Genomic DNA, 23,398 nt, shown 5'->3' with positions numbered 1-23,398 from the left:
CTGGATTTATAGTTTTTCATTTTGCAAACAGATGAACATTAATGTTCATTAATTAAAAATGGTTCAAACATCTTAAAATCTTACTTCAAGCCCTTTTAAGAGTCCCTTAACAAGCTCTAAAAAGTATCGGGTCAGAAACATACTGTACAGGGTGACCATCTGGAGCTCCAGTTCTCAGACACCAGCCTGCTCTTGGCTTCTTTCAGCCTCATATGGTTGAATTGTTTGACAAGAAAACCTCCAGGCAGTCCTCAAAACCCCAGCAGTGGGACCGCAGTGCTTCCAGATGTGGCCTGGCTGCCCGGATCTCTCGAACAGCCCATCGCTGCGTGAACATGAACGGTGAACACCCAGCAACACGCACTCCTACAAACACACACCAGTGCAACAAGATATTCACTTTTTGCTGATGTGGTGCGATTATAAAATAGCATGTGTGTTGTGTTGATGATGTCAGTGAAAGTGTGGACTGTAAGCCTGCATGTGTGTTTTTGTGGTTCAATGAATGAGTCATTATACTGTTAGTAATCTGTCCGGGGACACACAAAATATGAGGCCAACAGTTGCTTGTGACGCAATGTGCTTTTACAGGCCTCTCAGCTACGTATGTACACAACATGTAGAAGGTGGGAGAATTTCTTCCTCATTGCATCTCCAGATTAATGAATTAAAACACACCCAGTTTCTTGAAAATCCCTAACAGCCTTTGTTTGTAAAAATGTCTACTCGAGCATCACCAGGAACCTTCCTGAAGTGTGACCACAGCCCGTTCTGTGCAGAAACTGTTACAAACACAAACTCCTATGAGTGAGTTTCCAAGGTTTTCAGCAGGAAACAAAACTGCCATGCAGATAAAGCTCAACAGGATGTCAGGTTTCACCCGCTAACGTCTCATTATCTCACTCTGGTGATTTACCGCGCATGTACTCTCACACACACACAGACACGTACAGGGACCAGGGTGGAGGCAGGGACGGTTGCACTGGGGGAAACGGGTTAACAGGCAGTTAGAAAAAGGGGTGTGGAAATGGCAGAGAGAGCGAGTGAGAGAGAGCAAGGCTTAAGGAGTGGGGCCATATAAAGAGCAACAGAACACAAGCCAGGCTTTATCCTGCTCGTCTGTCCCGCTCACTTAGACCTCACAGGAAACTCACGGCTCCCCCCGGCCCTCAAACACACTTTTTTTTTTTACTCTCATACACAGTCCTGCCGGCTTGCTGAGTCTGACCAGAGAGGATGGCTAAGCACATGTGGAGAATGAATGGGCTCTGGGGAAGGATGGCTGGAGTCCTTCTGCTCTGCGCTCTGTTGTTTAGCAGTGAGTACCTCTCTAATTATTGATTATAGTATTTGTTTTGCCACGTTTATTTTCCTCCAATAGTTCATCTTTACTTAAAAAAGTCTACTATCCACATAAAGTCTTGTGTTAGGTGCTGAATTTCTTCTGTTCCTTTGTTTTCCACTCCCAATTCCTACACATTTTCCTACAGCAGTATGTTTACATCAACAGTTGTTTTTACAAACTACTTGTGGGGGTTTTGCTTTGATGTGTTCTTCCATGAGGTTTCACACAGAGGCATGCTTAGTGGCATGCTGGCTGCAGACACAAAGGGTCTGCTCAGGAGTGGAAAGTTGCAGTTGAGAATAATTATGCTTTACATCCTGCAGCGCATCTGGGTGGGGCTAATATGTGTTTGAATGTGTAAGAGGCATTAAACCACACATACAACAGAGCCACAAAATAGATACACGTGTTTTGAAATGTAAAACTGGATCAGTTTGGTTCCATCTATTACAGTTTTTTCAAGTTTTTTTCTTACTGTTTCTCCATAGAGTCTTAAAGATATTTCATGAACATATAAGTAAGTGTGAGCTACACGTGCACCACATATTACAAAGTGACCACATAACACATGGATTCAACAGCCAGCAAAAATAGCTTCATATTCTGTGTTTCCATACTGAGCTGCAAAAAAATGAGTGGGTGTGTGTAAATGTGTACCACGTTTTACTCATGTTCTGCAGACAAAAGACGTTTACACACTCACATTGTGGGGACATGCCTTTCAATGCAAGTCCCCATATCATAAATCAACACATTTTATGCAGAATGTTTTTGTTAAGGTTTAAGTGTTAGGGTTATGGAAGTGTTGGTTATTATTGTGTTGCACCCCTATGATAGTTACCAACGTTGGCAGAAGTTCCAACTTAAATCCTACACCTTGCACCTAGTAGGCTTATAGTCCTCTGTAAAATATGGTTGTCATGGAGCGTCGTTTTGAAAAGTGGGATAACTTGGAGGATGAGGAGGAGCAGAGGGTTTTACCAGCTGTTAGGCGTTGGCAGTGAGTCTCCTTGATAGATTACATCCCTCAGAAATGTATCATGGCTTTGTTTTGTACTCCCTCTTTTGTTGTCCATGAACAGAGATCATTTTATCCACCAAATAATAAGAAAAATGTTAAATAACCTAATGTTTAAGTTGATGATTTTGCCACTCTTGGTCACTGTTGTTATTTTATACTAGCTGTAGATTCAGGGTTTGTGCTTTAGATATCATCGTATCATAATGCACTGTTAAATTAAAGTTGGTTTTGATGCTATGCTCTACTTGTTGAGATGAACCGTATGTCTCTGTAAAACTAGTTTTGCCGTAGGTTTCAGTGTGGACTTTACACCATAACTTAAGACAGAGCTGGTTTAACAGTCCACTGAAAAATTTATATAGCTCAATGGATGGCCCCCCTGAAGTGACATAAACAAGACTGTGTGTGTATGTTAAAGGGACAAAAATGTGTTTACACTCTAATGTTGTGGGGAACCGCCTTCCTTTTGGGAACCAATAGTTAAAGGTTCAGTTAAGATAGGCGTGGTTATGATTATTGTGAGAGTAGGTCCCTAGGAAAGAAATGTAAATCACTCTATGGTCCCCTTAAAACATGTAAACATGAACGTGTGTGTTGGTGCGTATGTGGACTTACTGGGCAGTCCACTCCAAATCAGTCTGAGGTTTGATGCTAATTGCAGGGTGATGTATGGTTTGGAAGCTGTAGCTGTCTCGATGGTCATAAAGCAGGACTGCTTCTACTCCAGCCTAATGTGACGACTTCTGCAGACACATTGGGGTTATCCCATCTGTGGGCGCAGGAGCGGTGAGTGTTAGGAGTGACCTTGGGAAGACAAGAGGAGTATCCCAGACTGAAGAAAATAACCAAGGCTTGCTTTAAAAAGGAAAAAAAAGATCATGAGGTGGCGGAACATGTCGGTAGTTTGCACAATAAAAAAAAAAGGCGAAACCACATACCGTCGGCATCAGCAGCTTAACAGATGGTAATTAGATCTACATGGAAATCTAATTACGCTGGGTGCTCCCCACCAAGACATAAAAGCTGTGATACAAGCACAACATTTAAAGTCACAACTAATCACCATTTTCCTTTAATACTGATGTTGATTGTCAAACAGAAATGATCATTTATGAATAAGTAGGGTTTTCCTTTAAACCAGTCCTGATTATGATTACACTCAGGCCCGTCTTGCTATTAGCTATTTTTGTATTTTACACATATCAGCAGCAGTTTAATGATCAAAAACTTACATTGTTACAGTATTTCCTGCATCTATTTTAGGTCTTAACAAATAGTTTATTATTTTCTACTTTAGGAATATCACATGGGTGCTGCCTCTACTCTTTTGACCCGTACTCATTCTTCACCACATCCAACACAAGTCTTCCAATCACACCCACCTGCTACATGCTTGACACTTGGCATTTCAGTGTGAATTTGAAGAGGCATATTCACATGCAGTACATCTCCAAAAGGCAAAAATGGAAAAGCTTAATACGAGCAATGTTCTATCATTCTGGGGTCAAAAACAAGCATGCCTGGGCTATTTCTGTTTTAAAAATTTTGATATGTTTTGCGTCATCACAAAAGTCACAAGACAAAATCTGTGTGCTCGTTGACAATATATGACTATGTTTCTGCGGCGGTGTTGGGTCAGAGGTCTTGCCTGGATGCCCTCTATATTCAGTCAAAGACATTTTTAATGTTTCATGCTCCATTCTGGACGCCTTTATCCACATAAAGAAGACTTTGTCACGACACTTTTTCCTGATTAATGCAGATGGGTTTTACTGCTGCACAGTCTCATTGTGTCTCGTTCTCAGTGAGGAATCTTTGTGTGTCAGGGGGCTTAATCAATGCCACATCCGATTTAGTGGCATCTGTGTCATAAGGCACTTGATCCCCGGCCTGTCTTAAATTTTTCCTTTGTAGTGTACGTGCTGAGCAGAGAACAGTCTGAACATTAAGTCTTCCTTTCATAATCTGGCGTTTGAAATCGTAGCAAATCAACAAAGTATTTTAGACAATACCATGGGATACCATTTATCAAGCATCAAATTAACTGAGTCAGATATTTAGCAATGTTGCTTAAATAAAAGAGGGTACATATTCAAGCACTGGGTTAAGTTTTGAAAAGTTTTATTTTCATTTTAATTTGACCTTAAGATGAACACTGTGAGGAACTCGTCTCATGCCTCATCAGACATGCTGAATTTATTAGAAATTAGACACTTTTTTATTAACAATACAGAACTTTAACAGCCTATGTTCACCAAACACATGAAGTCACATTTATGAAAACCTTAAAGAATAATATCAGATTATTTTCTATGTATGATTAATTTTCAACTTTTATCATTTTGATTAAAGCTCCCGTGTTGATTTCTGCATCGCCTCTTGCTTATCTTAGCCTTTATGTAAAACAAAAATATCTGCCCGCTGTAATTCATTAGACAAAAGTATCCCTTAACACAAGTCTTTGCTGTTGAAAATGTAAAGAGTTTCTGCAGCATGCAGTTAATCGCCTCATCTGGCACATACCCTGCAGCAGCAGTATCGGACATTAAAAACAACCATATAGGTGCAATACATCTTTTAGATGATGATCTCTTTGCATACAGAGGAATCGGTATTAATTACAGGCTCTTCTATAACCAGTTATAAACTCCTCACTGTAGCTTTAATATTCATTTCTTGAATATTCAATGACACTCATGCAGTGAGAGTAAAACTAGATGTGGACTACACCTTTAGAGATGCTGTGGAGAATTATTGGTTTTCCATTATCAATGATTATTGCATTAAGAACCTAAAATGCGCCAATAAAAGAGCATTCAATTCAAGCTGTGCTTATTCAAGTTGTGCAGTTTGAGTTAAGAATTTAAAAACAAGGATTAAGAGTGTGATTTGAGTGGATGAAGGGTTGGATGCAGATAAGACAGAATGTGATCCGTTGCTGCTCTTGATTAGTAAATGTGTTTCTCAGAACAAACATCCTCGTCACATATAAGCAGCTGAAAGACGCTGACTCTTTTGCACACAGATTTAGTTTATGCTCCCACTTCCCATGGCTGTCATTCAGAAGTTATGCAGGCGTGCAAATATGTAGTGCTGCAATGGGCATGGGCTGCGATGTTAGATGATGTCATTCAGCCCCTTTCTGAGTACGTTATAAACTCTCCCTCTCTCTCTCTCTCTCTCTCTAAAGATTTCAGGGGGAAAACCCAAGCTTTAAATCTGCCCTGAAGAAAGGGGGAAAACATCTCGTCTCTCTCAATTCATCTTCTCATCTACACTGACTGTTTCTTTTGCGAGATCAGGGCCTTGGGCAGTGTGCAACGAGCTGTGACAATTGCTGTTAGAACTCAACCACAGCAAAACAAGATATTCGGCTTGTGGTTGGGCGATTCCATATTTGGTATGTGTGTGTCCCTTTTGCACACAAGCAAAGCAATTAATTCTCTGTAGAAATCCTCTGCGCTGCCCACACTAAAGTGACCTTCACTGATATCATGCACGATGATATGAACTGAACTGATTGATACAAAAGGATGAAAGAGACACGAGAGCTCTCAGATGAATGCATTCTGTTTGGAAAAGTACAAATGTTCAAGATTAGAAGCAAAAAATGTGTTTCCATATCTCGCTGGACAATGCTCTTTCTCCTTCATCGTGCCAAGTCAAACATGGGCAGAATATTGCCCACTCTTTTTTCTCATGGACTCCAGCTATTGACCAGCATTCCTTCAGTCCCCAGCTGTGATGTTGAAGTTTGATTCGCGTCATCTGCTGGAGGGCGTGGGTCTCTCTTTACGTAAGGCTTTGGCAGATAGCGGCCTTATGTCAGTGTTGGGCGTGTGTGTCCACTTGGGCCTTAAGTTATGGCTGAGGAGCCACGTGAGCTCGCAGAGTAATTAAACCTGGAGCCTGTGTTCTGTCAGACTGCCAGTGTGCTTGAGCGCATTTCTGCATGTGAGCGAGCCAGGTCAGGCTGCAGCTGAAGTCGTTCAGATATTCCAACAAACTCCGCCTGACATCAGTCCCTTCTACGCTAAACCCTTATCAGAACTCACAACAAGGGAAGTGAGATTTCTGTCTTTCTCCCTGAAGTAAGCCAACTTTTCTCCAAAGAAAACATATTAATGGTAAGAAAATAAAGCCACTGTCACTGCTGACTAAATGGTCATCCAGGAAAAGGATTTGACTTGAAGAAATGGATCGTCTAGCAACAATATTTACCAAGTGGAACAGCCTTAATGAGAAGCAGACGTCAGCGTTAGCCTTCAAATCTTCCTTTTCCAATTACTGCTGTTCTGGTGCGCTTATTGTTCCTTGTTCCCCTGGCACCCTGCTGCACTTTTACAGCTGTTGCTTTTTACCAGCATAAAGAAGGTTAAACAAAAAAAAAAAAAGCCTCTTCTCTGGTTTCTCCTTAATTTTAAGCCACAGGAAAAATTTTGGCGGCAAAAGCAGCAGCGAGGCGGAGAAACTCCAGATATGGCCGCTCATGATTGAAATCACCTCCTGTGCTCTGGCTAATGAGAAGCCCCGAGATTATTGTGCGGATTCCAAAACAAGAACTTGGAAGCCCTCTCTGCTCATTGTGTCATCTGTGCTTTTTCACGCTGGCTCCAAAATGAAAACAGCTCAGTGATCCTTTGCACGCTGATTGATCCGAGGTTACGGTGATGTAAGGCCAAACACCAGCAGAAAACCCAACGGCTCTGCTGGTTAACCATGCAGGGCTTTCTTTGTGGACGGGAAATACTGTTTACCTTAGGGGAATAAAAGCACTTAATAGGCCTTTGGACTGCCAGAGTAATTGCTCCTGGTAATTAAAGTTCAGTAAAGGGCCTGTCGTGGAAGCCATATTTTAAACGTCCTAATTGAAAACATAAGACTGTGCCTGTTTGCTCATTTAAAAGCGCCAAAGTTTGGACACCTTTATTAATTTGTACTGTAAATATATACAAACATCAGCATGTTTCTGTGCAGCTTTTCTTTCCTTTTTGTTAAGCTGTTTCTGGAAGGCTATCAAGATATTGTTTCTCAATCTTCCTCCTCTCACTTTGGCTCGGCAGCTTCAATCATATCAGAGCCAGATTTTTTTTTTTTTTTTTAGGGCTATAGGTTTCAATATCTTTTTACAACCTTCTCCCTGCACAGCTTCATGTTAAAACAGCAGCTGGAATCAGTCCATGACCATCTGCTGCTGCTGCTGCTGCAGCCCAGTGCTGGATCTTCTGATACAGCGAGGAGGAGAGCAGCGAGCTCACAACGGCTTCTAAAAGCAGCTGCTGCTTCCAAATTCTAATCCACTAACAAACTGAATGGGTTGTTTTGGAAACATGGGTTTTAAGTTTCACTGCCCTGCTGAAACCATTTTAATGAGTAGAATTAGAGGGGGGAATAAAAACAATGGTAGGTAGCTGCTATCGGTCATGTCACCTTCTTACTCAGTCTTTTGTTTTAGCAACAATGTAACAGGCAAAAGCAAAGATTAGGTAACAAATAGTGTAAAATAATCACTACAAGTCACTTTAGTGCAGTGGATAGACTCTGTGCTGCACCCTCATGATAGCAGCGAGGATGTAATGCTACCCCAGCAGCGCGTGTGTCTGTGTGTTATCTGCAGCCCCCAGCATTCTGGCCTCTGCAGCTCCCAGAGGTTAACCTCATACCATGTGCAGTGATAGCCACATCCTGTGCTAGGATACATATTGATAACATTCCTCTTAATTCCTTTTTTTTTTTAAATCTAAACTTTCTGGTGTTTTTTTGTAAAAACACCAGGGGGTGTGGGCGGGGCGGAAAAAGTCAGCTTTTGCCACCAGACTGCGCAGGAACAAAAATAGTTCTCACGTTCGGGTACCACAGCATGTGATGTTCAGGCATTTGTTTTTCATTTTGACTGTCACTGAAGAGACTAGGAATAATAAGGTGGACTTTTGTATTTTGAATCCCAGTTTAAGAGTTGTTGGATCAGGAAAATTGAAATTGATTCTTTGATTGTAGTTGCCTTTGTTCAAGCCGATAAAAAGAGTTTTCCATCCATCCATCCATCCATTATCTTTACCGCTTTTCCCATTTGGGGTCGCGGGGAGGGGGGGATGGAGCCAATCCTACCTGTCATAGGGCAAGAGGCGGCGTACACCCTGGACTGTTGGCCTGTCAATCACAGAGCTGACATATAGAGACAGACAACCAGCCACTCTCACATTCACACCAACAGGCAATGTAGAGTCACCAATTGACCTAACGAGCATGTCTCTGGACTGTGGGAGGAAGCCGTAGTACCCGGAGAGAAACCCCTGCATGCACGGGGAGAACATGCAAACTCCCCACAGAGACGCTCATCTCCGATGGGGATCCAAACCAGGAACTTCCTCGCTGATTTACAACAATTCTTATTTATCAATTCCAGCCTCTTTAAAGTGGTTAAGAAAAAAAACATGAATTTAATTCTTCTGGCTTTGTTGAGATCATTGTTTTACTAATTGGCTTAACAATCTATTCGAAAAAATAAGGATCGGTAAAATAAATACTCCAAGCCTCATTTGTCTCTTCTACAGTTGGCCTTACTAAGTCCTCCCTCTCTCTTCAGCGTTGCTTAATCGCCCGATTCCTTTCATGGTCTTTGGAACTAAAGGAGCTCCTGGCTTAAACTGCAGTGGCGTATCTCCTAGGGGGAAAGAAAAAAAAAACAGGATTGAAGGAAGACTTTAGGGTCTTCTGTGCACATCTGGAAGCAGACAATATGGATGAAGACCAAGAGGAGGGGTGTGGCTCATTAGTGCGTGACAGCCAAGGTGTCATCTCTGTGGTCAGGGTGGAGGTCGAATGCAAATCCCAAGAGTTAGAGCTGACGTGTTTCCTCCTTCAGATGATGTCAGAAGCTTCACAGCTTTCTGACAGTACAGCACATAAGCAAGGATGGGAGGAGCTCCCTAGGGAGACTTACTGCAGCTGCTGTCCCCTGCTTGTTCTCTGACTGCGCCCCGTCCAGTGCGTCTTTACTTCTCTTGCAATTTGCTCACTGTTCCCCACCCTAAGTCAGAGTGCTGGAACAGGAGATACGGTGAAAGATGACAGGGACGCAATGAGGGAATGAATATTCACAGTATACTGCTCCTTTATCTTGAGTGCACACACGTAGACGTGGTCTATTTCACTGCTGACGCATGCAACCGTTAACAGAACAGAGAGCGATTACAGGCCGAGCATTGTGTGCAATAAACGATCCACTCTTGTAGCGCGCTGCCTTATTCCAGCTGACTGTGAGCTCACTGTTCTAAAACCATATCACCTTCGAGTCCAATGTTACAAAGACAGAAAGAGACGCTTTAACCTATTCATAGGAATCTTAAAAAAGAAGAGAATTAACCTGAGTAGAAGACAGAACTATGCTTTACAATGTAGGTTTTATTTCTGTCTGTTTGGCGGTAGGTTCTGTTGGTTTGTACTCGCTTTAGTAAATGGTGCAGGAGGATCTATGTAGGAACGCGGCAACATCTTTGAACACATTTCCCATGAAAACACAAGCAGTCATACAATCACAGAATAATAGTCTGCGATCATTTTCTTTGACCCTAGCCAGCCCAATTAATTCAGTAGATCTCTATGGGCTTTTTCCTCGACTTGAGAAAGGAGAGCGACTATGAGCATTTGATACGCTTAACTCAAGCACTGTCCTTAAGTTACAAATATGTTTGAATGATTGAAAGTGTTGAAAAGTAGCAAAGGTTAAACAAAAGCTTGAGATCTTCGGGCATTCTTTTTTATGCGTCTTATTGACAGGACGGTGGAAAGTGTCGGAAATTGGGAGAGAAAGCATCTTAAGCATCTTACATTTTTTGAAAACCTCCGCCAAGTATCCCATGACAAGCATCAAATAATATGTTAGTAAATAAATAGTGTCTCACTTTACATAAGGTGGTTCGTTTTTTAATCCACTTTAGCCTGAAGGTAACTCTGGTTTCACTATGATATCCACTTCATTGATGGCGCTTCATCGCTTCAACATCTCAGCCTCAAAGCTGTGCAGTTGACACTCAACAGAAGTGATTGCATTAGATTGGAACATTGAATATTAAATGTGGTTTATCGATTTAAGATTTACACTCTTAATTAACTGGCTATGTTTTCATTTTCTTAAGAGATATTTCAGACCACTGCATTCACTGTCACTGGGTGTGTCTGTTTGTGTACTAAGGGGAGTTTGAATGTTTTTTTTTCCCAGTGAGGAGGAGGAGGAGGAGCAGGGCTGAGAGGAGGTCAGTCTAGGAAGGAACAGAACGAGATGTAAAAATCTGTCTTCACTTCGTCCATTGATGACAAAACACAGTCTCTCCCTCCGTCTTATCTTAATCTCCTGAGTCCACTTAAGTCTGAGTGGAAATATATGATTCAACACTTGACAGAGAGCTGATCCTTGAAATTAATCTTGGTGTTATCTCTTTATGTGTTTGTTTATATACCCACTCCGGTGCATTTTTCATGACTTATGATGATTATTTCAATGTGGTATGATCCAAGAATCCAAGCAGTAAATTGATCAAGTTCAGTTGAGGTTGATCGACTCAGTAACAACCTCTCTTAATCTTTTTCTCTGTTTTTATGATGCTGTCGGTTGTGAAATGTTTTACAATCCTCCGAGGGATTAGCGTTGCTTTATTTACGTACTTGATATCTAATATGTTTACAGTGTCACTGAATTTAGGAGCTGCTTACATTCCCTTGATATTTAAAGTACATTAGGTACATCTGGGTCAGCCGGCAGAGAAGCTTCTAAGTAGCTGCAACGAATTCCAGCAGCGTGTCAACAACACCACTTGTGGTCGTGTAAACCTTAAACGACAGAGCAAAGCAATCGTTAGTGGATAATGTGTGCCAAACATGTAAGCACTCAAAGCATCCACTAAATGACATTTGTTATTTGCGGGTGCATTACCAGCTTTTGTCCTGCCTTTTTATTGCCCCTTAGTTTGCCCGGCCGCATGCCAAAAAAAAAAAGAAAAACTGCTGCTGCTTTTAAACGGACTATATTGAAACCTCTCTTTAACCCATGATTTAGTTCCTTTACATCTGGCACAGCTACAGTACATAACCACACACCACGTCAAAGACCAGAACACACAGACTGAAAGCTCAAAGGAGGACAGCCAGGGCAGGAAATCCACATGATGTGAGTACAGTAAGCGAGTGGAGAGGAGCAGGAGGTTACATGGACTGCAGCCTCAGACGTGTGCTGTCTTAACCCGTCAAAGTCCCCAGAGAGGGATCGCTGTTGTGTTTATGGAGTGAGAGTGTTATGTATGTTCCTCTCTGTTTATGTTGAGTCTGGCGGTCCTTAGGCTTCATGTTGATGCTGAAGGGCCGCCAGGTTGGAAACACACTGCAACACTATCAGCTCAGACAGCTGTGTGAGAAATGTCAGTGTAAAACCATCTTATACGGTTCAGAAAGGTTTGCCCATCAGATCCTCACTAACTCATCAAACACGGCATCTTAAGTTTTGAAATATGACTTATTATTGCTCATTTCTTAGTTTGGCACATGCCCAGCTCATGAGTTAACCAGCAGTGAATACATTTTTAGACATGCAACGTCAGTTCAATTTTCAAAATAATGTTTGTCTACCAATGTTTCACATTAAAAACTTTTGGAAGAACAAAAACCATAAACACATTGTTGCAAAGTAATCCCACTTGTTCACTACTTGATTGGGTTTCTGAAAAAGATCATTGATTAGGTTTACACAACTTATACTTCATAACTAATGTGCACTGAATCAAAACTAACATAACTCAAAATGTTCTGTTTGATTGAATTGCTGAAGAAAGTCACCTCTTCTTTGAAATGGGAATCGAACCCATCACTATTTGCTGAAAGTTCCCTGTTTGCAACACTCATTGTGTCCATTCTACAGTATGTCATCCTGCAAAACCAAGTTAATGAGTTAGAGGACGAAACGAGAGTCAAACTTCAGATAAAGTGGCCCCTTTTTTCTGTATTATAATGTCTTGGTTTTAAGAACAACCTTGGACAGTTTTCAACCAGTTTGACGCCTCAGTTTAGACAAATCGTCCGACATTATGGAACAATATATTACAGTGCATGTTGAAGAAGGTTTAGGCCTACTATCATGGTTGGCCAGCCTTTAACAAGCCCTTTAGTTGGTTTGCTAACAGTCCTTAAAAGAGCTTGAAACCAATTCCAGCCGGTGTTAGAGTCAGACGTGTTTATAGGATTACAAGTTTGTGTGTGCTGGTGTTGTAAATAATGACAGTGGTGCTCAAAACACATTTCCCTCTGACTCCAGCATGGTTTTGGTTAGAATTGGAACTGTTTAAACACATTTTTGTTTTCCTTCCATGCCAAGGAAAGAGGAAAGTGTTGCTGGATGAACTGGATAACATTGCTGTTGTCTTTGTCAGCCTCTGAATTCAATTGGAAACAAGTTCTCTGATTTTGATAAGCAGTGTGATTCCCATTGGGGCGTAAACTCGTGGCTTCATTTCGGTTGTAGCAGTGGGATCAGGGTGATACAATTTGCAATCCTTAAAAAGACATGAGAGAAATAAAACAACACAGTAATAGCTTGCCTTATAAAAGAGCGGTCTAATAACATTATCTCATAAACTTGATCATAAGGTGTCACAAATTAGACTTCGACTTAAAAAAAAAAGGAAGCGATCCATTCATCAGCTTAGAAAAACCTCACATGACCTTTGGAAATGTTTTCCTACTTTTCTTAACCCTCTTTGCCCGAAAGGTTTTAGCACCACCCAACCTAATCCCAAAATTATTCCAGAAACATGATCACTCCCAGAGGAGGGATGTGGAGTCAGGAGGTAATAACCTTTTGACTGTGTGCATAGGCTGCAGACACACATGGGAAATTGTTTTGGTATCTTTAGGTTGGGCACAAGGTTTGGTTAACCAGGCCAAAATGACCCCTTAGCCCTGACTTCATTGACACAAGCATTCAACTGGGTGTGCGCTGGAAATTTTATCCTGAGATACCCTAAGTCTTTCCTGTTCCCCCCTCGAATTTTGCTCCCCTCCCTTCAAACTTTGTCTCCCCATTGCCCCACCCCCTGATTTGGGCTCGAGGCTTAGGTCATGTTACGGATAGGCATAGTAGAAAGATAGTCAAGGTTGGGGCCTAGTTATGACACCTGGTAGGAGTTAGGGATTAAGTAGTCTTGCGTAGCCAGATATTTTTTACATTTCATTGTACCAGCCACTGAGAAAAATCTGGCTTAACCCATCATAGTTTCCCACTAAAAGTTGTAGACCACAGCTAGGTTACTGCAGCAATTAGAAACATTATACTTGGCAAAACAAAAGCATCCAAATCATGGGAGATACAGTTGCAAAAGTTAGTGCACAATTATGTTCAGATACAAGGTTGCATTAGAGAAAAGAAGAAGAGAACTTTCATGTAAACAACAACATGGCACAGGTTTTAACTCCTGCCAGCATCAAAGACAAATGATTCATCAGATGAATATGTTTAACTCCTCCATGTGTTTCCTTCCCTTGCAGATGAGGTGATGTGTCAAGATGATGATGATGCTGCAGCAGCAGACCCCACCGACGCAGCTGACCCAGCCGCAGACCCTGGTGCTGGTAAGAGCCTTGAGAAAACGTTAACACATTTTCATGTTGCAAACATATGCGTGACCATGCAAGTACACAAACACAATATTGAAATGTTCTAAGAAAACGATAAAAGGTGAGGTTAAAAAAAAAAAAGTACCGTAGTTGAAAGATATGTAAATATGTTGAATAAAAAATCCGAGCCTGACAGACAAAAAACCTTAAAGGCTTTATATGCGATTTTTTGATCCAGCAGATGTCACCCTTGAGCACCAGCATGAAACCAAAACAAGTCACGGTGCATTGTTGTGTTAGCATGCTAATGCTAGCGATCTTTATTGTGCTCGTATCTTCACACTGCATGTAAATTTACCTGAAATGAGCGTGATCTAGAAACACAGTTAAGCAGTGAGTACAGTATGTTATTCTTCTTTTCTCTAGTCCCTCAATTAAACAACTTTTATACGCGAGGGGAGGAGTCAGCCGATCGTCCCGGCGATGTAAACAAACTGAAGATAGGACTCTGAAAACTCTGAAAGCATCACAGACAGTGGGACTCGAGTGTTACACCCATTGTAGACAGTCATGACTCACAGAGTTATTTTCAGAGGATATTCTTGATTTAAGTGTGAAAAATATAAAGCATATAAAGCCTTTAACAGTGTGTGCCTGTGTCTAATAGCATTGCTTCTTTACTATGTTCTAAGTGACAGATGCTTCAGCTGCCAGTGCACCTACGGATGCCTCAGCTGCCCCAGATGCAGGTGCTCCCCCGACTGATGCTGCTGCTGCTGCTGCTGATGCTGCTGCTGATGCTACTGTAGAACCTGCTGCTCCTGGAGATAGTGTGTTTCCAGCAACCATCATAAATGTTGTACTCAATTCTAGTGGGGGCACCTCAGGGACCAATGCTCCTGCCACTGTAGAAGACAAAGCCTCAGCTGCTGTGGTTCCAGTAGTGACCAGTGTTGTTAAAGCCGTGGTGGTGGGTAATCTTTATGTTCCCAATTTTTGACTTTTCAACATCCGGAGGCTTTCAGAACAAAATGAAATACCACTCACTTAAAGACTAAACATGTCGTTTTTAAGGCTGTTTAACATTTGTACAGATGTTTCTGTAAAATAGATCACTTTAGTCTTGATGGCCCATGTGTTTCCCGTGGATGACTGATGTTGTGATTACCTTTCTCTCTGCATCCACAGCCTGATGTGAAGTGTGTTGGAAAAGAGGACATACCAGAAAGTGCTATCAAGGTTACGGTGGTCACAACTGACTGTGTGAGTATGAGTTCACCTCTTCACGCTCGCACAATATGACTTTCAAGTAGAATATTCTCCTCAAATAGCAATCCATCATCACCAAAGCTAAAACCCTAAAAGTCCTGCTTACCTCCCTGACAACAACAGGCAGTATCCAAACTCCCACTGCTGAGATTTTGGCATGTAACTTTAAGAGAAGAGAGGAACAGGAGCTGAGCCTGATAAGTGACTTGTTCCCTTTACCAAGACTTTTATATGGCTCCATGTATGAATTCAATTTTGTGTGTTTGATATAGATTATAGATTAAAGAGCATGACTACAAAAAAGAAAGCTTTGCAAAGCAAAACAACTGACACTGCCACCAAAAATGAACAGTTTTGGGAGCCATTCTAGTGGTTAGTGCGCATGCCCCGTGTAGTCCTCAAGTCTGGGTTCAAATCCGACGTTTGGCTCCTTTCCCGCATGTCACTCCCCACTCTCTCCCTCTCCCTGGTTTCTGACTCTCTCCACTGTCCTGTCTCTACAATTAAGGCATTCAAAAGTAAAAAAAAAAAGCATCAAAAACTTTGTCTGCAAATGCAAAAGTTACTCTTTTGAGTCTTGTATTTTTATTCCTAATCCAAGACATCTCTCATCTTTTTTGGCTTTTATGCCTTTATTTTAGAGACAGGACAGTGGATATAGTCATAAAGAAGGAAGAGAGCGCGAGTGGGGAACGACATAGGTATAGAAAGTCCAAAAATAAATCTTTAAAAACTATTCTGTTTGATTGCATGATAAAGACAGAAAATGAATACTCCTTCACTGTGGGTCCTGAGAAAGTTGCCTGCACTCCACCGAAAAGGAAAAAGATGAATGTGTTGTAAAGAGCAACAGTTGGAAATATGGACTTGATAAAGGCGGATCTTTTCTCAGACATTCCGCAGACGTTGTAAATCTTGAGACTGTGTTTCTGGCGGGAGACAGATCAAGAGGAGGGCTGATGTTTCCTCTCTCACCCCGGGGTCCTTAAGACAAAAGGAGGAGTAGTAAGGGTGTGGCTCTATTGTCTGGGTTTTTATTTTACAGCGAAAACCCCATGGAGGTTGTCAAACCTTTAGAAAACATCATATTTGCAACCTTTTCTATCCCTCATAAATCCTAACTGTGTGAACCAATTGTTAAGTATAGCCTCGATGCCTCTTACGCCTGAGGTTTAAATGGTGCAGTATGTCAGTCCAGGTGCACAGAGCGGAAGCAGCGGATCAGATCCCAGTCGGCATACCTTACTGAGCCTCTATATGGGTCATTACTGTGTCATCCAGAGAGCCAACACCATCTGCAGAAGTCATCTGTCCAACTAAACCTGAAACTATACATGCACTACAGTGCCAGAAGCCTTTGCCAGCTGACGAGACTTCAAAATACATGTAAAAAAAAAAGAAAAGATTTAGGATAAGAATGAGAAAGAATAAGAAGATTATTCTCTACAGGAAAGAGTGAGAGAATAGCGTGGAAGTCCTGTGTCAGTGGACCAAGTTTAATAAAGCAAAGCTGCTCTGAAGTAGTGGAAAATAAGAGGAAATTTGGTTCATATCTCTGTAAATCCCCAAGTCATCAACGGTTACATAAGACGCTGTCTAATGTGACGAAATAAAAAACACACATTGGTCTCATTCTGCGCACATTATTCCATTATTCAAATGAAATCTCAGTTTGGACACATGTTTATTCAAATACAAACCTGCTTTAACTCCAACCATGAGGACACAAGGCCACGTAAGGTGAAGCAAAGCCCGGTATGAGACAATGCAGGATTCCTGAGGTGAACATGTTATGGGTCACTTGTGACACGAACAGATGGAGAAGAGAGCAGGTTCCAGTGGGGGTGATTTTTTTTTTGCTGGAGATTCTTCCTCCCCACCTAAAAAATATTTGGATGTTATAGCAGAGTCCAGCTGTGGGTCCACTCCCTGCTAACTGAGGATTTTGGGGGTTTGCTCATAGTGGGCTCTCTGGGAACACTGAGAGCTGTCTGGATCACATTATGCAAAATGAAAACAAAGTTCCCAAAGTCTTGAAGCTTAGAAATTGTGCAATGAGGTGATTTCATAGTTCAGGGCTAAGGTGGGAAAAAAAGAAGGTGTGGTCAGCAAGTTTTCCGTCCAACTTGCATTATGTCTCCATTACGCACTCAGAGGCCCTCTTGCACTAATGCTCAGTAAGGGTGGAAAACTCAGGAATATGCATTTGTTTGATAACCCAGAGGAGATGAAAAAATGTCTAAAATGTTGTGTAAAGAAAGCTGTACATGTGAAACTTGTTCAGGCCTTTGCAAGTTTTGAGTTTAAATTGAATTTGCCACATGCAAGTAAATATTTTTTATGAAATGTATTAATACAAATATGAGACTGACTTTGACAAACCAATTCAATCCTCTACAGGATGCCACTAAACGCATCATTCAGGATAATCCTGCAGGCTGGTGCAACAAGGAAAACTGTAACCTAAAAATCTCCCAGGAGGGCAACACAATCCAAATGGCCAGTGAAGATGGTGGGTGTTTGTTTCATATATAAATGTGATATTGTAAAGTGACACTGCATCCTTGTGCTTTTGTGCTCCAATAAAAATGTCAACTGATACCTGATGAAGTGAAGTCACTGATGTATTTCTAATGTTCATTTCCCCTGCAGCTAAATTGAGTACTTTGGTTGATGCCGTCCAGAGTGCTGGTTTGAAGAATCAGGTAAGAAAGCTTTAGCTGCACCTGCTACACTAACTCATTTCAGATAGTACATCTCACTTAAAGACACTTTTATTTTATTTGTTTGTTTTGAAAGAGACATTGTAGTCAACTAGCTGTACCAGAGTTAGCTATGAGCTCATTCACATCTGCAGCCTCTGGGGTGAATGTGGCAAATTTGCTTGCTGCGTTGGCAGATCTTTTTTTTTTTTTTTTTTTTACTTATAACAATTCAGAACTTATTTTTCACTTTTTATTTCTTGAAGTTAAATGTTTATCTGGACTTGTCTAGTGAATGTGTCTTAAAATTGGCGTAATGAGCTCAGTTTGACTAGAAATACAATAAACCTACAAGCTTAAATATGACGTTTTGCTGTAATTCCCATGACAACCAGTAGGTGGGCCCCTTTTTTTTTTTAAGACCTGCGACCTCATACTTAGTGTTCCAAATTCACCTCCACTACAGTGTTTACTAAAAACAGTTGAAAAATGTTTAATATTTCAGTAGGAAGTGCTCAAAAAGTCGTCATCTACCATTTTTTACCAACAGGAAATGGATAACAGACCCAGCTCTTTCATGAACAGCTACACACTTATTGATAGTGATGGGACTGACAATGATGATGATGATGATATGAATTCTCTTAAGAAGCTGTCAATGTTGTTGATGATGAGGGCGATATATGATAAAAAAAAAAAAAAAATAGCGTCAGCAGCACCTGTATCCGTTCAGGTTTGTTCCTGACACATGTAGTGACACTTTTGTTGCTGCCTTAAGCTCCACTATTCCCTTTGTGCTGTGCAGTGTATGAAAACATGATCCCATGAATTGTCAGCTGTTTTTACTCTGCATACTGTCTGTTTACACTCATACTTTTTCATTTCGAGCAGACGTGGAAAGAGCTGTTAGATCTCTCTTAACTTAACGGTCTACATCGTGGGTCATGAGCTCTACGCAGGCCTTTCTTTTTCTATTCAAATGAACTGGATGATAATGATTTACATGGCTTCATTATTCACACATTTCATCCTCATCTCTTGGAACTCTTTCTTTTTTTTCTTTTTTTGCAGCTGGGTGTGACAAAAGTGGAGACCCCGTCCTCATCAGGTTCCTCTGTCTTCGTGGGGATCCTGATCAGTGGTCTGCTTGCCGCCATAGGGATCACTGTTGGTTACTTCAAATGCCCACGCAAAGGCGATGCCAAAGGAGTGAGGCTGGTAAGAGGAGCGTCTGTAGCGCACTGTGTGTTGTCTCTAAACACCTCGTTTGCCTGCATGTTCATGCTGGCTCTACAGAACATTGCTAATTCTCAGTTTGATGTGTTTGTAATGATTCTAAGTTACTGTTTCAATCACTTGTTTTTTTAAATTGATCTGAGTAACCTTACACACTGAGCAATGACCTGAGGCCGTTTGTTCATTCATCTGTAGTTATTTCACCCTGTGTTTGTTACTTTCCTGCAATCAAATCCCCCATTAGAGATTCAGCACCAACATGCGTAGCCTTTTTTTGGGGGGGGAGGGGGCAGGGTTCATGTTTTTTTTACTACATCTGAAATCAAAACAGCACTGTTTCCTTCCCTTGCAGTCGATCATCGGTGCCAAGGTTTTAATTAGGGAATGTTTCTGGCCCGCTATCACAGAGACTGCGCAGCGAAAAGAGCGAGTGTGCCTTATCCAAAGACTCCACGCCCTGCTCTCTCTGCTGCCTTGTTCCTCTGCAGCGCTCACCGTTTCATCTAGCAGCCAGGCACAGCTGGATCACATGATAGGGAACCACATTAGAGGACGAGATTGTGTGTTCAGGATTAATAGTGTGAGGGTGTGTGGGGGCGTTGTTGGATACATTAGTGTACATATGTGTCTTAATGTGCATGGCAGGACTCGAAGGAATAGCTCCTTGAATATTTATTCAATTTGGAAAGAAGCATGCTTCATTTTCACATCAAAGCTAGTTCAATACGAGGAGTAACCGCTCTGACGACATCATAGACGACAGGTGTTGATGTCAATCTGATGAATATGGAGTGAAACAGAATGTCGTCTACCCGCTTCTGCTGCTTCGAAAATCAATAATTAAGTAAGCTAGCTTGATTTGTCATATCTTATCTTATCACTCTTTAACTATCTTTAATTGTTAGGGTAATTTATTATTAATTCAACCTGTCCCGCACTCCTTTATTTTCCATTATATAGAGCATTGGTTCTGAACTGGTCTAGCCTCAGGAGTCCTGAGTCAGGACCCACTACTAACTCCCTTGTAAAGATTAAAGATACTTTTCAACCAATCAGATTGAGTTAATGAAAACTTATACAGTTTGGAACTCAGATGGTATAAAACATGTGACAAAAAAAAAAGAAATGGAACAAAACCAACAGGTTAAAACAAAGTGCTGCATAGGCACAAAATGTGGACATAAAGGAACTAAAGGCAAAGAAAGAATCATATTTCAAAAACAGGAGCAGAGCGATGATAGGCTAACGATGAGGCTAACATGCTATTGGTTCAATGAGGCCCAGCTGACGAGATTACCCAATGACAGCCCCGGGCAACTTTCATTGCTGATTAATACCTTTTCTCTGTATTTGCAGGCAGAGGAGGCCTATCCAGCAGACCAGGAGAACCAGGGGAACACTCTGGTATCCGTGGCTCCCCTGAACCCTCCACCAGAGACCCCGGAGAAACCCAGCGTGAACGGAGAGTCTCCTGAGGCAGCCAAGACCGAGCCTTCTCCTCCTCCCACCAACGGCGCCCCCACCACCAAGACGGCAGACACCGAGCTGTGAAAACAGTCTCCAAAGAACTACAGCCCAGGAACTACCCCCAACAAACACACCCATCCACAAACACACACACACACACACACACACACACACACACCTTCATCCCTGTGAAACCCCTTTTCTGAATCCACTTCTGCCCAAAACACACAGACTCCAGTGAACATCAGGGAACAAGAGCAATCTTTTACATCAATGTTCCTCTTGTCACAGTCCACATAGGGCCTCCTCCTTTGGCTTTGTGCCTCAATTAACATCAGGAAAAGCAGTCTGACGACTACGACAGTGATGAATGATGTCGACGGTGACGAAGGCTCGACCCCCGAGTTGTTGAGGAACGACTGGAGATGGGCACCTCTGGGTGGGAAAAGAGTTAGCATCAATCAGGACTGGTTCCAATAATGACTGCAGCCATGTCTCTGCATGTCGTCTGGTTTTGAAAAGCTCCTGTAAATCCTCTGCTGGTGAATACAGCACAAGCACATAAAGTCACATAGTTTCTTGTAAGGCCTAGACAGACACGGGAAATAAATCACCCTGCCTTGAAAATCTGTTTACAAACTTCTCAAAGTGAAAAATCCATTGGGGCTGTCATTTGTGTGATTGAATCATAGACTGTTTGTAAGGAGTGGATTTGCTCTCTGTTTCGGAGTGGATGTGCCTTAAAGCTGCATCCAGCAACACGACTCACACAACATAAGATTGGGAAATGAGACGTCCTCCTGCTTTTTTTTTTTTTTTTTTACCCTGCATTCACATGGTGTCACAATAATTGGAAAAATTACTTTTTTTTTTAAACTGGTGACATGCATTTGAAAACGATCTCGAGTAGGGATGAGAAGACAACAACTAGACACCTGACTTACCACAGACATAGCCATAGACGTTGTATTCATTTGCACATTGCATTTAAAACTCCTAGCTCATTCGTATCATGGTATAAGGCTCTAAGATTGAAGGTTCTGTCAAAGCAAAAGTTAGCTAGATTGGTTCTGCGTAAGGAAATACAAAACATTTGATTGCAAGTTGGAAGAACTACTTTGCAACCTTGAGATATCAGAGAAATACTTGAACACAGATTTATTACCTCCATATACATTTTCTAAAAAAAAACCATAAGGCTCTCCATCACTGTTTTCCAGTCTTCTTCTGCACAGTGTGATGCTCATTGTGTAAGTCTCATCCCATATACAGTTAAGTAGATAATGAAGTAGGGTACATTTTAAGGCGTGGCTTCTTTGTGTTTTAGCAGCCTGTGCTTGAAAAAGTGATATTATATCTGGGTAAAGACATGGTTACAAAAAGATCATACAAAATACAAAATATCAAGATGGCAGAGGTCAAATTGAAAACTTGAGTCCCCCAAATCTGCAACTTTACGTTTGCTACGTCCACTGAGTATATACGGTCTATGGGTTGGGTTACTGATAGCGTCGGTGTGAAAACGTGTGTATGTGTGTGATTGCTACTTTTAAATCCTGCATGTGTGTGTATGCTCGCATCTGTACTGTGCACGGACGGCGTGTTTATCCTTACATTTTATCTCGCTAACTGTGCGTTTGCGCGGTTGTTCACGAGTGGTGGACGATTGTCTAGGTGTGCGAGCGGTTGACGAGTCTGAATGTGCATGTAACATAAGCCATGAAAAATGTAGAATTCTTGTTATGTACGCTGACAGAGTGGCAACTAATCAAGTTGTAGTTTTGGTCCCTGTGGCGAGGAAGGAGGAGTACTGAGAGGTTTAGCGACATCTTTTTTTGTCTGGTTGTCTTTTTATCTTTACTGCAAACAGTAGTGCGTCATCTTTCACTCAGCCAACAAGCCTCTTCATAGTCACTACTGAAAATCACCAGACTGACTATGAGACCAACAGACTCCCAAAGGCCTCAGACGCAGAGCAAATCCATCTGTCAGCGTTACTCTCTTCAATATACTGTATATGCTTTTTTTTTTTTTTTTTTTTTTTTTTTTTTTTTTTTTTACTCTCACTGTTCTATTGAACAGTGTGTATAGTTTTGATTTTTTTTTTTCCTTGTTTTTAATTTGTGTATCTACTCTTGTTGTGTGCCAAAGAATCTCATTTCAATGATGATGATGTTACTAAAACTGTCCCTCAGTGGCACCCTTAACAAATTCTCATCCAGGTCATCTAACATTTAGAAATATTTTAAAAAGGAGGACTTGATGGAGCAAAAAAAAAAAAATCAGAGGTGGGGGACTACTTTTGCATTTTCATTTTAACAGATTAAAGTGAATCTGGTACGTAAATAAATAAAGTTGAAAATGTTCCCAATAAAGGTCAAATACCATTTTGAGATTATTATTATTTTTCAATCTGGCATCAATACTGAAAATTTCAACGAGTTTTGTCGACTGTTTGACTTTATTCCTTGATGCAAAAAAAAAAAAAAATCATCTTCCTCTAATTCGTCTCAATCCTCTGCTGTAGAATTAATACCAAAAAACGGACACTGCCATGTTTTTACTGGAGCTAAGAAAAATATTCTGATATAAATGGGATGTGTCACGTTGACTTCTCCTTTCAGCCTATCGTGTATTATTTCATTGCTAACATTCCAATGTGACTGTTTCATTTGACTAGCATCCTGTGATTTCAATTGGATATAACATGAAAAAATAAAGAAATCACTTTTTACAAATTGTTTTCAGCCTCATTTT

General features: G+C 41.2%; 1 protein-coding gene across 1 annotated transcript; it reads left to right on the top strand.

The window, feature by feature from the left end:
- Positions 1 to 1,096: 1,096 nt before the first annotated feature.
- cd34 (CD34 molecule) lies at positions 1,097 to 23,379 on the top strand. The gene is made up of 8 exons (XM_020645968.3): positions 1,097 to 1,318; positions 13,899 to 13,982; positions 14,660 to 14,937; positions 15,156 to 15,230; positions 17,637 to 17,748; positions 17,889 to 17,941; positions 19,010 to 19,156; positions 20,531 to 23,379. The coding sequence occupies exons 1-8, from the start codon at positions 1,237 to 1,239 to the stop codon at positions 20,723 to 20,725; spliced, it is 1,026 nt and encodes a 341-aa protein (XP_020501624.2). The 5' UTR covers positions 1,097 to 1,236; the 3' UTR covers positions 20,726 to 23,379.
- Positions 23,380 to 23,398: the final 19 nt, after the last annotated feature.

This window comes from Labrus bergylta, chromosome 12, assembly GCF_963930695.1.
Source record: "Labrus bergylta chromosome 12, fLabBer1.1, whole genome shotgun sequence".
In the NCBI taxonomy this organism is placed as follows: domain Eukaryota; kingdom Metazoa; phylum Chordata; class Actinopteri; order Labriformes; family Labridae; genus Labrus; species Labrus bergylta.
Note: the sequence above shows the minus strand (reverse complement) of the source record. Positions and strands in the feature narration are given on the sequence as shown.